Below are 16,819 nucleotides of genomic sequence, written 5' to 3' on the forward strand. Positions count from 1 at the left end.
ATAATCTTTAAGAATCTGCATTAATTTTCAGAGCCAATCCTCTTAAAGATAACCAAACCATTATGGTTGAATTTGGAGTTCATAAAAACGAATGGTTCACTGCACCAGGTTTCACACTGGAAAGAGAAAGTGCTGGTTCAGTAGAACAGATATTGGTGGTAGAAAGAAGAGAACTGAGGCTCTCTTTTCCGCCCCTCCTCTCATGCAGGAGCAAAGCCAGTTTTGCTGGAGAAGAATGCAGGCCCATCCTCCCTGCTGGCTAGAGAGAAACAGCCTGGGAAAATAGTTATTGTGGTCCTGCTCACATCATCAGATCACATGGTTCACATGGACTCTGCCTCTGCTCCAACTCCCTAAAGAATCCACATCATGCTCTGCTGCTGGCAAAGAAGTTCCAGTATGAGATAATAGCTCAATTCAAGGACTAGTACCGCTGGCTAGAGCCAAACTTATGCACACAGCTCCACCAATGAAACTCAGGCACCTATTCTGGCACACAACCAATTAAGCAGAGTCAGCAGTAACTGCTTTAGCAATATGGATAAATGTCCACTAAAAAAAAAAAAAAAAAAAAAAAAAAGAGAGACCAAACTAATCTAACCCTAGAACTAGAATTGATGCCTGGAGTGCAGCGTGTTGTGCCAAGTAGTCTCACTGGCTGACAGATATGTGCAATAGAAACTCCAGTTTTTAACAGCAGTGTTCTCAAGTCTATTCCTTTACGGTTAGGAAATTGTATATTTATCAGATAAGAATATACATTCCAGTGCTGTTTAAATTCTGCCCAGTTTATGTTGGAGGATTATATGAACTATTTTACTGAATGTTTATTGAGGGTTCTTCAAAGTCTTTGTTTCCACCAAGGAAACATTATCAAATAATGCACTTAATCATCCTTAATGCATTAACATTGGATACACGATAGTAAAATTTGTTTAACCAATTTTCTCCTTGATTAGACGTAACTGAAAATGGATTCCCTGAACAAGTAGTGGTCTGGAGCAATCTGCAGTAAAATGCATTCTTCTCACGGGTTTGTTCTCATGTTAGATATATTAGAAGCTATACGAGTTCAAGGAAAGTTTTGCTGTACTTAATGGGTTTTAAAACTCCAGCAATCCTGGACACAAAACTAGTTTAAGTCTGACTTCTACAGAGTCCCACAAATCCGCGGATATCCGCAGACCATGTTTGCGGATCGGATGCAGATACAAATTTTGTATCCACGCAGGGCTCTACTTGTGTGATCTACTTTATAATAGGAAAGCGTTAGGAATCTATTTTGTTAGTGTATAAACCCCAAAGGGCTTTGGAGCAAGGTGCAGGCAGTCTTTACTCCAAGGAAACAGCAATTTCCGCCTGAGCTATAAAGATATACAAGTTATCATGGTGCTTGAGACACTCTGAAAAAGGTATTCCCTCTGATATGTGCCTACATTTCAGTGACGTATCAGTTTGTTGCATGCCACGCTTGTGATTAGATGGCTGATGGCAGAGAACTGCTTGTCCATGATACTCAGAGAAGAAATGAGTCATCTGTATAGAACTTGATTTTTTTCTTGTGGAAAAATATTTTGAATAAATACAAATGCTAGAGAGCAAAAGGACAGCTGTGTATTCACAGGCATACAAGTCCAACTCACATGTCAAAGTAAATATTTCTTTTCCTGAGCAAGTAAAACTCAGCACAGCTGCCCAATTCTGTCCTACTAACCAGAAGTTAAACTAAGGAAAACGGCCTCAAGCTCCCAAACACATGCTTTCAAACAAACCTATTCATTTTGAGCATGTTAGATGGCTAGGTAATCGCCTCCGGATATTTTTTTAAAGCCCTTCGTAGGCACAAAATTTATATTTTTCAATAAAAACTTTAGATCCCCCAGCTCTTCCGACTCCCCTTTCTGAGCTCATAAAATTCCCTGTTTCTCAGCTCTACATCAATGCCTTTATCATGCCTGACAACATGAGAGACTGGATTCCTTTTGGGACTCAGTAATACTCTTTAATTGTCCATAGGGAATGCTTATACATTGTTCTCTTACTCCAGTTTCTTGGAAACTCGTGCAATCCCTCTGCAGGCTCCTGCAGTTTGAGGGCAATGTGACAAGCTGTACTATCATTAGGCCCTCCCCACTCAAAACATTTTTTTCTCTATGATCTTCAGGAAGTCAGAGGCTTTCTTACATTAAAGTAATAAGTACCACAATGGGAAAAATAGCAAACTACTTAGCAGATGCAGTTTAGGAAAGTAAACATTCTCTCCCACTGAATATAATACATAAAGCAAACAGAAATACTGAGTTGCAGCATATATTTCTGTGTACATTGTCCTCACTATACCATATGATAATTCAACATGCAAGTTTAGAACAACAGAATCATAGAAATGTAGGGCTGGAAGGGACCTTGAGAGGATATCAAGTCCAGTCCCCAGTGCTGAGGCAGGACCAAGTAAACCTAGACCATCCCTGATAGAAGTTTATCCAACCTGTTCTTAAAAACCTCCAATGACTGATTCCACAACCTCCCTTGGAGCCTGTTCCAGAGCTTAAACTATTCTTAGTTAGAAAGTTTTTCCTAATATTTAACCTAAATGTCCCTTGCTGCAGATTAAGTCCATTACTTGTTGTTCTCCATGTCCACTGAAGGTACAATTGATTAACATCCTCTTTATATCAGGTCCCCACCTTCAGTCGTCTTTTCTCAAGACTGAACATGCCCAGTTTTTTTAGCCTTTCCTTCATTGGTCAGGTTTTCTAAACTTATTTTTGTGCTCTTCTGGATTCTCTCCAGTTTGTCCACATCTTTCCTAGAGTGTAGCCCTCAGAACTGGACACCATACTCCAGGTAAGGCCTCACAAGTGCCAATTAGAGTGGGACAATTACATACAACACTCCTGTTAATACATCCCAGAATGGTATTAGCCCTTTTTTGCAATTGCATCACTTTGCTGACTCATTCAATTTCTGATCCACTGTAACTTTAAGATCCTTTTCAGCAGTATTACCACCTCACCAGTGATTCTCTATTTTGTAACCATGGATTTGATTTTTCCTTCTAAGTGTAGTACTTTGCACTTATCTTTACTGAATTTTATCATGCTTATTTCAAAACAATTCTTCAGTTTTTCAGTCATTTTGAATTCTAATGCTGTCCTCCAAAGTGCTTGCAACTCCTCCCCATCTGCAAATTTTATAAGCACACTCTCCACACCATTATCCAAATCATTAAATTAAAATATTGACTAATACAGGACCCAGGATTGACATCTGTGGGCCCCACTTGATATGACCTCACAATTTGACAGCAAACCATTGATGACTACTTTTGGGGTACGGTCTTTAAATCAGTTGTTCTCAGGGCCGGTGCAACCTATTAGGTGACCTAGGCGGTTGCCTAGGGCACTAACATTTGGGGGCGACATTTTCTTCGGTGGCAACCGCGGCGGCCAGATCTTCGGCCGCCCCAGTCGTCGTCTGTATTTAGGCGGAGGGAGCTGGGGCAGGGGGGCACGGGGAGGGCCGCCTGCAGCAAGTAAGGGGGGGGTGGCACGCAGGGGAACTCCCTGCCCCAGCTCACCTCTGCTCCGCCTCCTCCCCTGAGCACGCCGCTCCGCTCTGCTTCTCTCCCTCCCAGGCTTGCGGTGCCAAACAGCTGATTGGCGCCGCAAGCCTGGGAGGCAGGAGACGTGGAGCAGCAACGGTGTGCTCGGGGAGGAGGCAGAGCAGAGGTGAGCTAGGGTGGGGAGCTGCTGCACAGCTCCCCGGGCTGGGGGGGGCCCTCAGGGCGGAGAGGGAGTGGGGAGCTGCCATGGGGGGGCAGAGAGCTGCTGCGGGGCTCGGGGATGGCGCAAGGTGGAAGTTTCGCCTAGGACGCGAAACATCCTTGCACCAGCCCTGGTTGTTCTCCCACGTTATAGTAACTGCATCTAGATCACATTTCATTGCTTATGAGAATGTCATGTGAACTATGTCAAAAAGCCTTACTAAAAATCAAGATATGTCACGTCTACTGCTTCTCCCCATCCAGTAGGCCAGTAACCTGTGCTACTGGCCAGTAACGCTACCATCCAACTGGTTAGTAACCAGAGGTTGGTTACTTGTAACTTGCGGTTCCTTGAGCTGTGTGGTCCCAATCTGTATTCCGCATATGGGCATTTGCATCATGCGCCTGAGTCTGGATTTAAAAATAATAATAAAAAAAAATCAGTGTCCATTGACCTGCACATGCACCATAGCTCTCCTTATGCTCCGGATCAAGGGCATAAAAGGTGGTGCAGGCAGACATCTCTCCATTTTCACCACAGCCCAAACAATCGCCAGCAGAGAGGACAGAAGACGGATTGTGGAATACAGATAGGGACCTCACACCTTGAAGAGCTTCCAGTTACAGGTAAGTAACTTCCTCCCCTCCCACCCCCCCAAGTGATGGTCCCTATGTTTATTTCATATGTGGGAGATTAACAACCAGCATTAATTCAGACACAGGCTGGATGTGAGGATGCAGAAGAAGTGATAGCTGACTAAAGTACTGATGTCCCCAGAGCTGTATCCTCAGTTGATGACCGAGTCACATAGCCATCATGGCTAATCTCTCACACACATTTGTCTGTAGTTAGACCCCTCTAGTTTTTGGCAAATTGGGTAAGACAGCCTCCCAATATCAGAGGAAGGGAATCAAGAGGCATCAATAAAAGGGACGTGGGTCTCCTGGGGATTATAGTACAATGTGGCGGCGGATGAGGTAGAGGTTAATTTCCTGGGTCTATAACCCTCCATCTCTAGCATGGTGGGTTCTGAGGACATTGGCAATAAAAAAGGCTGAGAAGGCAGCCTTGCCGTATATTCCTGTCTATGGTGTTTTCTCTTGGGGGCAGGGGTATAAATGCTAAATGAGCAAAGCGTTGCCCGAGTCTTTGAGAGCCTTAGGCCTAGTCTTCACTTACCGGCTGGTCCAGCGGCACGCCATCGATGTTCTGGGATCGGTTTATCGCGTCTGGTTAAGACGCGATAAATCGATCCCGGAAGTGCTCACAGTCGGCGCCGGTACTCCAGCTCGCCGAGAGGAGTACGCGGCGTCGACGGGGGGAGACTTCCGGCCGCGTCTGGACCGCGGTAAGTCCGGACTAAGGTACTTCGAATTCAGCTACGTTATTAACGTAGCTGAATTTGCGTACCTTAGTCCGAAGTCCGGACTAAGTGGGGACCAGCCCTTAGTCTTCTCAAGTAGGTTGACTGTATTGAAGGGCTGATCTTGGAGGGTACTTTGCACCTCTCTAGGAAAACCTGAGGATTGCAACAAAGTCTCCACCATAACAATGGTCATAGCTATCCCCCTAGACACAGTGACTACCACATTCTCTACAGTCTGCAGGGAGGTTTTGGCTACCGCTCTGCCCTCATCTGCTAAAGCCTGGAAGCAGGCTCTATTCTCAAGGAGCTTGTCCTTAAATTCCATAAACTTTGCATAATTGATAAAATCACATTTGGCCAAGAGGACCTGATAGTTCAAGATCTTGAACTGGAGGAAGGTGGAAAGAGAAGACCTTTCTTTCTAGAAAGTCGAGTTGCTTATGTTCCTTATCAGAAGGAGTAGCCTTTGGATGTTGTCTGGACCATTCTGTAGCTGCCTGCACCAAAGAGTTAGGCAACAAAATCTCTCCCCTCTTAGACGGGGAAAAGTAACCCCTCTCTGTCCTCTTATGGGTGGAAGCCAAGAAGAAGGTGTTCACCAAGCCATGTTTGTGTGGTCTACGATGGCTTTGATGACAGGCAGGGCCACTCAACTGGGAGCAGAAGGTTGAAGAATAATGTCTAGTAAACTGTGCTGAGGGCTCCTGGACTTGAAGCTAAATCTGTAGCTGTGCCGCCACCCTGTACATGAGCTCCTGATATTCCTTAAAGTCAGCTGGTTGAGAACGAGGAGATGGAGTAACCACCTCGTCTGGTGCGGAAGATAATCTTGCTCTTGGATTCATCGGACTGGTTTACCTGCCTTCTCTGAAAACTCTAGCAGGGTCAGTTGTGGATGGTCAGGTGATAGCAAATGGGACTCTAGACACTCAGGATTGGTTCAGGAGTAGTCCCCAATATTGTCTGTACAATGGATCAACCAACAGAGAAGAACCCCATGGCATAGGGTATCACCTGTCTCTTGGCTAATCGTGGCTAATCGGAGATCGGAACCCTAATCTTCTAGGACTCCTGTCCTGCGCCACCTCCACCTGATGCCACAGAGACTCCTGTCAGAAAGCCAGATCCCATACTTGTGGGGGAACGGACTATTGTGCCTCAAGGTTGGCACATGGGATAGCTGAACAACTCTGTATCCTCAGGATAGTCTCTTCCTCTAGTGTAACAATGGCCTGGAACAGAGACACTCCTGATAGTGGGGGTGAATGCAGATAGGGTAGAGCAAAGGTGTCCTCCAGGGAGATGTAGGTCTCCGAGCCCCCTGGGGTATGAAGGAAATTCCATTAAGAGAGCTAGACCTTCCCTGGTCACTGTGGCGGTCAGCTCCCTCCAGGGCTGTCTCACTACTGGTACCGCATCAGTGCTAGACACAGATGGGAACACCAGGAGCTGTTTATCCTGAGTCTTCACTATTCTGACTGATGTTCAAACAATCAGATCCACACCACTAAGCACCTCTTTCTCCTGAGAAGATTTACTCAGGCCTAAGTCCTTAGTACCCATGCATGCTAGTTCTCCTGACTTTGACTGGGTCGGATCCTCTCTCTTCCGGACAGGTTTAGACAAAAGGTGGATTGTCTTTATGTCTGAGTGTACCCCTTACTCATGTGATGCCTTCTCCTTAGACTTAGCAGTGAGCCTTCATTTCCAAGTTATTGCTCGGAGTGGTGATGCCTGGATCTGACTGGGCCTCATTGCCTTCTCCATCACATGTTCCCAACCCTCATGAGTTCTGAGGGGGAAGAGACAAGCAGATGATGCTCTTGGCAGAAATGTGAGCCTCACCCAGGCAGCGTTGCTCTTTTTCTGCGAGTGACCAACATCAAGGGCAGAATCAAGTTTTTTTAACCCTGGGAATAAGCCCAGATTTCCTGGGGGTGGGGGAGAGTCCCCATGAGGAAAAGAAAATGGGGAACCACTATACTATGCTAGACTAGACTATAAAGACTTCTAAAAACTATCTACAATATCTTACAGCAATGATGAGTAAAGGAGGAGCTGAGGACACAAAAGAGTCCGACTCGGACAGACAATGCAGCAATAAGAAGGAACTGGAGAGGCAGTGGCCCGCACCACCTTTTTTTTGCCCTTTGTTTGGAGCATGAGGAGCGCTATGGCGCATGTGCGGCCCAAAGGACACGCCTCGTAAGAAGATGCTAGACTCAGGCGCACAGTGCTCATGCATACCTCACGTGTGGAATACACATAGGGACAATTACTCAAAGAACTTTGTTCTGGCCTACTGGACTGTAACCCTTGTTCAGCTGCAAAATTTCTAAGGAGTTCTAAAATTTTCTACTCTGAAATCCTCTTGAGTCTGAAAAGGCTACATAATGCATTAGCCTGGGACTTCAAATATACCATGGTTTCCAGGGAGACTTGTGGCATTTCTAAGGTCTCCAGGAGTCAAAAGGAGTGTTATTCTTTGAAGCACTGTCTACAGAAAGCTACAAAATACTTGCAATGCCAACATGGATTTACCTCTGTCAGTACATTGAGCAGATATTCAAAACCTGATCAGTCATGCTCTCTAGGCTCTGCTGGACTCCTTAGGGTTTGGTTCCCCTCAGTGGGACTCAGACACCCTGTTAGGCTTTTGTGTTTGGCTCCTCCTTGCTGGTGATGGGGGGAGGGAGAAAGTACAGATACTCTCCCAAGCCCAGCCACTTGTTGTACCAAAATGAGCATTTAGAGAAGATCTTAGCTTCATATAACATTGCAGTGTTGCCAACTCTTGCAATGTTATTGTCAGAATTGCGATATTTGGTGTTTGGAGCCCCAACTACTGGAGTCATGTGAATATATGAGAATCTCAGTTTTCGATTTAAAAAGAATCGATGTTTCTAGCTCTCATGGTTGTGGGGAAAAGTTTGAAAATGTCAAGCACACGTGCACTTTAAAGGCTCAGAGTGCAGAAGATTAAAATATTGGTTTAAATTCATGATTTTTAAGCAAATTGATGATTTTGGGGATCTGACATACATTTCTGAGGAGGAGTCTACACAAGAGGACTATGGCAGCAGAGCCCCCAGAGCATAAACAGAGAAAAACTAACAATGTCCATAGAAAACTCATGATAAAAATGTTTGTTTTCTCCCCCTCAGGTATGCCAGCTGTTCTGCCATTGATAAGGGCACCATCTGAGGGTCTGGCCAATTCCATAGCTATGGGCATATAAAATAAAATAAAAAAAAACAAAGTGACAAGCAGTTATAGTTGATATTCTGGGGAAGCTGTGATGAGAATGGCCTGACTCAAAAAGGCAAAAGGGGCAGACCAACGAGATACACTATGAAGTTGATCACCAAGATGGTCCCTCCCAGAAGCATGTCGGGAGTGCCAGTGGAGAAGGTAATGCAGCTACTCTTCGTAATCTCCGAACAAAAACTGAGCCATTTCTCAACCTTAGATTTTGCTAAGCAATGCTTAGTGCTCCAGTCAGAATCAGCATCAGCCACGTATGATTTACGAACATCTAGAGCTTCCTACTACAGAACTGGTCACAGACCAAACTGCTTTATCTTTTAAGCAATTCATGAACAGAGGCAGAAAAGATTATTTACATTACTTTCCTCAACCTCATGACAGTTTAAACTGTCAAAATTAAGCTTCTCTAACACAGACAATATCAGCTACAAACTTGGTATTGCGAGTCTGCTGTAAGTAACTGACAAATTGTGGCAACTGTCTGTGGGATGGGCCAAACAATACATCTAGAAAGAAAGGTCCCTCTTAAAATGAGGGGAAGGTAAGAGGTTTGGCTTGAAAGATTAAGCTGCTTGGTGAAATAGCAGGGAAGAAGCGAAGTGGTTTTATCACCTTTCCCCACACCTACCAAATGCTTATTTACTTCTGAAACACATATCCTGTCAAGGTAGCAGATATTCAGCATTTATTACGTGCTTTGTGCAGTTTGTGCTAGGTTACCCTCCCCAACACAGTAATACACAGCAGATTCCTCTGTTCCTTCAGAGGAGCAGGAGATTTTAAGGGTCTGGTTATGATTAACACTGAGTAATGCCACATGTTAGAGCCTGTGTGCTGCTTGTGACTCAAACTGCATTTGGAATAAGTATGCACATAGTAAAACAAAGCCAGGTTTGAAAGTTAAACAGATTAGCGCATGAAGGGCGATGGATCAGGGCCAGTGGCCTATCAGCTGCACTCTGCATCGCCACATGGGAAAGGTTAGAAAGTTCTTTTGCTTATACCATTGCCCTGACTGTCTACCTGATATGAGTATCTGCTTCTTTTGAAGAAGAAATGCAAGGCAAGATCTGATACACAGCAAGTACAGACTGCAGTGCTGAATGTCTTTGCGGACTGAGCATTCAGCACAGAGGTTGTAAGTACCTTTATAAAAATCCCTCTGAAATACTCTCAGAACTTTCTGGACCACTAAACTTATCCCAGAACATAAGAAAGGAAGCAGAGCTTCCTCAAAACCTCCTAAACCTGTACTGGGCCACCATTACAATTGACCACACGTAACAGGAGCAATGCAGCCAAGTGAAACATGCAGCAGGTACTGGGACGGAAGTGTAGTGGTGCCATTTCCCTACTAATCAGCTTCTAGTTAAATAGACAAAAACTGATGTGGCTAACATTAAAGTTATCAGAATTTTGGCTACATGCCTATTATTTACGAAATTTCACTGAAGGCCTGTCAGCTAGGATAGGAGGAGACCAATAGAAAGTCCATTTCAGTCAGACTCCTCTAGAAGTCATGTTTATGTACCACCACAATGTTCTTCCCTGTGTTGTCTATGCTCCTATAAATACACGCTGGAGGTTAGGAACAAAGATGGAAACCTTAAATGCCTCAGCCACAGTTTGTTAATCTTGATGCAGGAGCAGTCTGGAATCTCTCTGTTTCTCAGTTGACATGTATAATTATCCATGGCCATGCTAAGATTTGTAACACTGCTCCATGACAAGCAGTGTGTCCTCCCTTCGTACTGTAACACAGGTGTTAGAGGGGGCAGAAAGAGAATGGGTTTGCCCAAAGAGTTTCAATCTAGAGCTGTACATTAAGCTATCTTGAAAGTTATAAAGTCACACACACACACACACACACACACCAGGAAGAGCTATGGTTGCGCACTCAACTTAACTCCATCCTCCTGAAAGTGAATTATGAGTTAGTGTTCTCTTTCATGGCCATGTTCTTTCTCAAATTAAATATCATACAGCTTCTACAGGAGTTGATGCATATGTACAAGATGTTATAACATGTTTCTTGCCCCTGTGCTAGACTATATGTAAAGAACTACACGAATATTAATAGAGGGCGGCACCCTTGCTGACTAATGTTTAAATATCCCAACAGGTATTTCTGCAGTAAGTGTTACTGTTAATATAATTATATCAACTCCTAAAACTAAATAGAAAATTTTAAAATCAAACTCTTCCAAAATGTACTTAAGTCAGTAAAACTATATTCTACTATATTGCGCTAAACTACTAGCAACATCTTGATGTTTATTTAAAACTAGTATAAAATAACTATTACACTGACTGCTATTACTAAACAATTATATTAAAACTAATTTTAAAGGTTACACGTTAATTCAGATCAATTTTCATATAAAGAAATATAGATGTATACCTTTCCAGCTCTTAATTATTTACAGCTTGCTAATATATTCACACAGGTATTTCGTCACTTTATACTAAAAATGAATGAAACATACCATCCAAGTGTGTCTTAAACGATCCTACAGGTTACGACATACACTTCCATTTTTATAACAGTGTAATACTCTATTACAAAATTTCAGTAGTAGTATGAAACAATTTCTCTTATACCCTTTTAATACATGAGGCTACAAATTGGTACACATTTTAGTTATATACTTCTACAAAGAAATTAATCATGCAATAGTCAGCTATTTGACAACTACCATGTCTCCCACAATTAAATGTATAATTTCTTCAAAATGTTAGACATGTGCATCTAAGAATGTACACTGTTTGTATATTTTATTGTACAGAATTTGGTCATAGTTCTCAAAATATCTCCCATACTATATCAAATATTTTTGTTGTTGCTCATCTGATCCTGTGGGAGCTCATTTCATAATGTTCATGAATACATCAGACAAATAAAGGACTGCTCATCCTACCTGGACAGATGAACAAACACAAACCCCTTCAACCTCAGCCCACTACCTCACCAAAAGCTGGGAGTAAAGATGGTCTTTCCAGAAGCCCCAGAAGGTCACCAAACCTAGCATCTGATGGACCAAGTTGGGCAGGGTGAGTTCCAAAGCTGACCCAGTGAATTCTGCACTAGCTTCAGTTTCGGAGCAGTCTCAAGGTGTGGCTCCAGTGGGGAGCTACATTACAGCAAGCTAATCTCAAAATGACAAAAAGTGTGGTTAACAAAAGCCAGGCTCACATCAAAGAGAGAAAAGGCTGAATTCCTCACCAAGCACAGATTGAGAAAATGCTCCTGGCCAGAGCCACTTTTCAGGCATCCAGCAGCAGCCCAGGATCTACCACCACATCCAACTGTAACTGGTGCGCACAGATATAAATTCCACCAGTTTTTCCAGCATGAGCAGAATATCTCAGTAACCATCACAGCTGGAGACTTCCATTTTAAAAATAAAAGTCTGCTTACATAGAGAACAAGGCAGCAGCATGGAAGAGGGTCTGGAATGCCTTACTGCAGCATATCACATGAATCCACTTGTAATGTAGTTTTCTATGTAGTTTTGAACAACAAAATAAAAGGCAACATGTTCTTCTGCACCCCCCTACAAATCCCGATAAAGCAGCATGATCTTCTGAAGTACAGTTAAGGTTATCGGATGTGCAGAAAGACATTTGGGGGGGGGGGGGGGGGGGGAGTGTGGTGCTCTTTGGTGGGTCACATCCAAAGCCACAGTGGACCGTAAGTACATAGGCTAATACACATTTGCAGTAATGCAATTCTTAGGACTCCATCCAATTTAAATGTTAAGTGTGACAGCAATGCACAAGAACAGAAGTTTTATACAGACACCTACGTCCATATCCATGTATACACACACTGTAGGAAGCAATCCCACTATTGGCAGGCTGAGGGACCATATCACGTAACAGGCCTTTCCCTTCCCTCTAGTTTATGTGGTTGTACAACTGAGTGAGCATACCATATTAGAACTCAGTTAGGGATATGGTCTTGGTTAGGTCAGGCAATGAGGCACATCTAGCATCACTTTTTCTTGCATAGCTTACAGGTAAATAGGCTGGGCATAGACATTTTCTGTTAACTTCTGTTCATAGTACAGAGTAGCTCAAATATTCAGTGAGCAGAAAAATCTACCGGTTCTGTTTCCAGAGTTCAGTAACCAATTACTTCATTCCATTACAGAAATGGTGATTTTGACCCAAATGACTCAAAAAAATTCCTAAAGAAGTGATCGTATACTATGGAGACAGACAGACTCAGTCCTGGTGTGGGGCAAACAAAATAAGGAACTTAACCTCTGTTGTTGTAAGCTGATATATGGAGGAAGCTGTCATTTTGTTGCCGTCAACTTGAACATTAAAAAAAACAAAACAAAAACACCACACACACCCTTTACCCCACTAACTGGATTTACATGATGGTAAAAAGTAGCGTGCACATACAGATAGGTAGGGTACATGGGGGGGAAGAGGCAAAAAATAAAAATGGAAAACAAATCTAAAAAGACAGTCTTCCCCCATAGAGCAATTCTGACCTAGAGGCTGGAACAGTGTCTGTGGAATGGGAGTTTTGGGGGCTTTATTAAACTTTAAAAGTGTCCAGAAAACCATGCTGTAGACACGTTTTTGAAAACTTGCTCTTCATGCCTCATTGAAAAGTGTGCTCACATTTTTCAGTATTTACAAAGATTAAAAAAAAAAATGCATCTCAAGCCTCCATTTTGAATAGACTATCCAACTGCTGCAGAGGTTATTCTGGTGCCAAAAGAAAAGTAACAAGATGAAAATCTTGGGGTATGCAGCCTAAATGGAAAAGTGAATTTCAGAGAGTTGCAAAACTGTAATCCTGAACTTCAAATACTGTGTAGCAAATCAAGATTTTGCAAATGCACCGATTTACACCCAAGATTGAAGCCTTCTATTGGGCAGGTAAACAAGACTCTAAAACAAGCTGTTTTAATCACTTTTGCATTAGTACTTAATGACAAAAAATGAAGACACCTATCACTAAAAAGAGTCAATGCTTTGTAGCAGGGGAAAGGAGAGAAAAGGAAGCCAATCCATAGTAGTATAGATCCAACATTCAGCCATTTGGATTTTAATCAAGGGCTCCTCATTTGGATTAACTCCAAACCAACTGGATTAATTCCAAACTAGACTGGGAAAGGCACTCAGAGTTTTGCTGTAAAGAGCAATCATTCTGTGGTGGGAAGATTATTGGATAACCCTTAAAATTGATAGGATAATCCTTAAACAGTCTCTGTCACAAAGAATATCCTAACAAAGATTTCTGGCCCACTCTGGCAACCGTGGTAGGAGCTTCCCACCAACCAACATCTTTAAAGATGGCTATAGCTGCCATGGTTCTGGTCCCAGTGTGGAGAGGGCCACAGATGAGGTGTCTAGACACTTCCTAAACCCAAGAAAATCCTATTACATTAACAGTTTAGCAGTTCTGTTGCCATGAGGGTTTGATGCCAATGTATAAGATTACTGCTCTAAATATGCAAGTTGTGTGCCCTCAATTCTTGTGGGAGTGAACTTTGGAGCTCACCTCTCCCCACCATGTCCCACTGCTATAATTAAAATCAGTACATGTGCTCAAGCTGCAACCCCCTCAGTATAGAAGCGAGGGGACTGCTGGCAGGGCACACAGAGTACGCGAGGGTCTCTCAGCTTTGGAACTCATTCAGAAACAGCCCACATTTCCAGGCCTTCAGGGTCATCTTTTCCTGGAGGCTTTAGGAGAGAAGCACATTGTACATGCAGGGGTAGAGATGGGGGTTCACACTGTAGAGAGGGTGTGGTCATTTCACCCTTTCTTCTTTGCTAAAAGGTCTGATTGATTTGGTCTACTGTTCTATATGGTGGAGATTGCTGCTGAGATTGTGTGTTTAGATGTGTTCTTAGGTACTTATCAAAGGAGCCTGGGGCTTGGGCTAGCCACCCTGTCAGTTACAGAACTTGTGACATGGCCTCTTTGGCCCCATATACTGCAAGATATGAAGCAGTTCATTGGGCAGCTTTATTTGTTCAGTGGATTGGATAGAAAAAACTACCCTATCCTGCAGAGTTTTTCTACTAAATAATTTTCAAATTTGCTGATGCCTTGTTTGATGGCTCAAGAAATTTATCCACTTACACAGATCATCTGCCTGTAGTGAACAGAAACAAAAGACGTATACTCCATTAAGAGTAACACTACCATAGTTCTAAATCAGCAACTACAAAGATGAAGAGGTTTATCTAACCTAATCTCTTACTTAGAGAGTTATAAAATTTGGCTGTAAGCAAGTAAAAAAAGCATTTAACTAGTTTTCCCCTTTTTTCCCAGTATAAATCAAGGGTAGGGGGTGCCCAAAATAAAGCTCAAAGAGAATCCATGGCAGCTTGCAACCTTCCTATAACTACAGGGCAAGAGGGCAAAGCTGTCAAACTGCAGGTTTTTATATAGGGGAATTCAAGAGAAAACAATCCTTTATTCCTCTGTGAAGGAAGATGCAAGCTCAAGCCCATTTTCATAGAATATCAGGGTTGGAAGGGACCTCAGGAGGTCATCTAGCCCAACCCCCTGCTCAAAGCAGGACCAATTCCCAACTAAATCATCCCAGCCAGGGCTTTGTCAAGCCTGACCTGAAAAACCTCTAAGGAAGGAGATTCCACCACCTCCCTAGGTAACCCATTCCAGTACTTCACCACCCTCCTAGTGAAAAAGTTTTTCCTAATATCCAACCTAAACCTCCCCCACTGCAACTTGAGACCATTACTCCTTGTTCTGTCATCAGGTACCACTGAGAACAGTCTAGATCCATCCTCTTTGGAACCCCCTTTCAGGTAGTTGAAAGCAGCTATCAAATCCCCCCTCATTCTTCTCTTCTCTTTTGTGGCTGTGTGCATTCACTTTTTATTTTAAAATATATGAATAAGTGATCTAAGTGCTGCCCTAGTAAGCAGCCAATCAGGCCTGCGATGCCGTGAAGTTGACTAGCATGCAGCCCTACCCTGTGACTGGAGATACATGGCATTCGCTGAGTCACGGTCTTCAGTCTGATTGGGTTTATTTTACATAGCCAGATTTTAGAATATTTTTGTAAACAATTTGTGTATGCACATAATGCTTTTCTCACCACTGAGCTTTTCTGCAGATGGGTAGTTTTAAGAACAATTTACATTTAGGTGTGTTTCTCTTACACTATATTTACAGACCTGCCAATGCTCAGTTAAGGTTAATTTAGTTTCCTTAAAGGCTTTGCATGCATTATGAAAGCAGACATTTCCTATCCCATATGAGGCATATCCTATGGAAAGAGGTTTTCTGTTTTTAATGCCCTGCAATACTTTAACCACCAACTTAAGTAACTACATATTTTCCAAACCCACTGTCATCTGGTTCAATAGAGAGAAAGGACATGAAAAGCCAGCTACCTTGTGAAATGCCTTTTATCCCTACTAAAGCTTGAATACCTGCTCTCTATAATATTTTGCCACCTCCCTCCCCACCCCAAACACATGCTGGCCCTCACCCACCGAGCAAAAATCTATTCAGAGCAACACTACCACCCCCCACGAGCATTATGATTTAATGCATCTCTCACATAAGACAGGTCAAAGGAAAATACTGATGCAGCAAGTGTTTCAACTTCATGCTTTGCAACAAAAACCAGTTTAGATGAGCAGAATATACTTACTGCTAGGAACAGCATGCAGTACATGGAGAATGAAGAATGCCCAGAGTAAAATGAGAGTCTGGAAGAGAGACAAAATAGACATATTAATCACTTTTCACTTACAAAATAACAACGTGTTGCAGGATAATTTACAGTCTCTCTAGAAAGTGAGCAGGTAAAATGCAGATGTCCTCACATTTTTTTTATTCAAAGACACTATCTTTGCAATGAGTTCTACCCCACTCCTAGAAAGGGGTTCTTTCATGCAAATTTCTATATTAGGATTTATAACTATAGAATGGATTTAATTATCTAATAGCTACACTGGATTATCTTTGGTGGATTAGCTCCCAAACCAAGACAACTATTTAGGCAGTAATTACCAGTAACAATTCACTTACTAAAACGTAAGTGGAAAAGGAGTGCCTCCTGAAATGTAAATATTCAGGTGGCTTTTTAAAGCAATACGACAAGACTTGTGTTTTATCTCCCAGATTAATATGAAAGAGCCATCATTCTCACTTGCATGTTATTAATAAAAGAAGTTTAAATCTAATCCTGTGAAAGAATGACAGAACCTAAAGAACAAATACAGACGCTCCCCGACTTACGCAAGCGTTCAGTTATGGAACGCCTTGCGTAACTCGAATTTTGCATTGAAATGTATACCCGACCATTAACCAACCCCCCCCCCCCACACCTCCTGTTTCTAGCTTACAGCACTTTTTCTGTAAGTGCGGATTTGCGTAAGTTGGGTTTGTGTAACCTGGGGGGCATCTGTA

General features: G+C 42.8%; 1 protein-coding gene across 4 annotated transcripts in view; it reads right to left on the minus strand.

Moving 5' to 3' along the window:
• Positions 1-16,819, minus strand: part of PLPP1 (phospholipid phosphatase 1) — a 160,711-nt gene that overhangs the window by 21,654 nt on the left and 122,238 nt on the right. For all 4 annotated transcript variants that reach the window (XM_065598925.1, XM_065598926.1, XM_005300848.5 and 1 more), the window contains exon 4: positions 16,059-16,116. In XM_065598925.1, the coding sequence (XP_065454997.1) occupies positions 16,059-16,116 (58 nt within the window). The remainder of the gene's footprint in view (positions 1-16,058; positions 16,117-16,819) is intronic.

This window comes from Chrysemys picta, chromosome 6 (assembly GCF_011386835.1).
Source record: "Chrysemys picta bellii isolate R12L10 chromosome 6, ASM1138683v2, whole genome shotgun sequence".
NCBI classification, from domain to species: domain Eukaryota; kingdom Metazoa; phylum Chordata; order Testudines; family Emydidae; genus Chrysemys; species Chrysemys picta.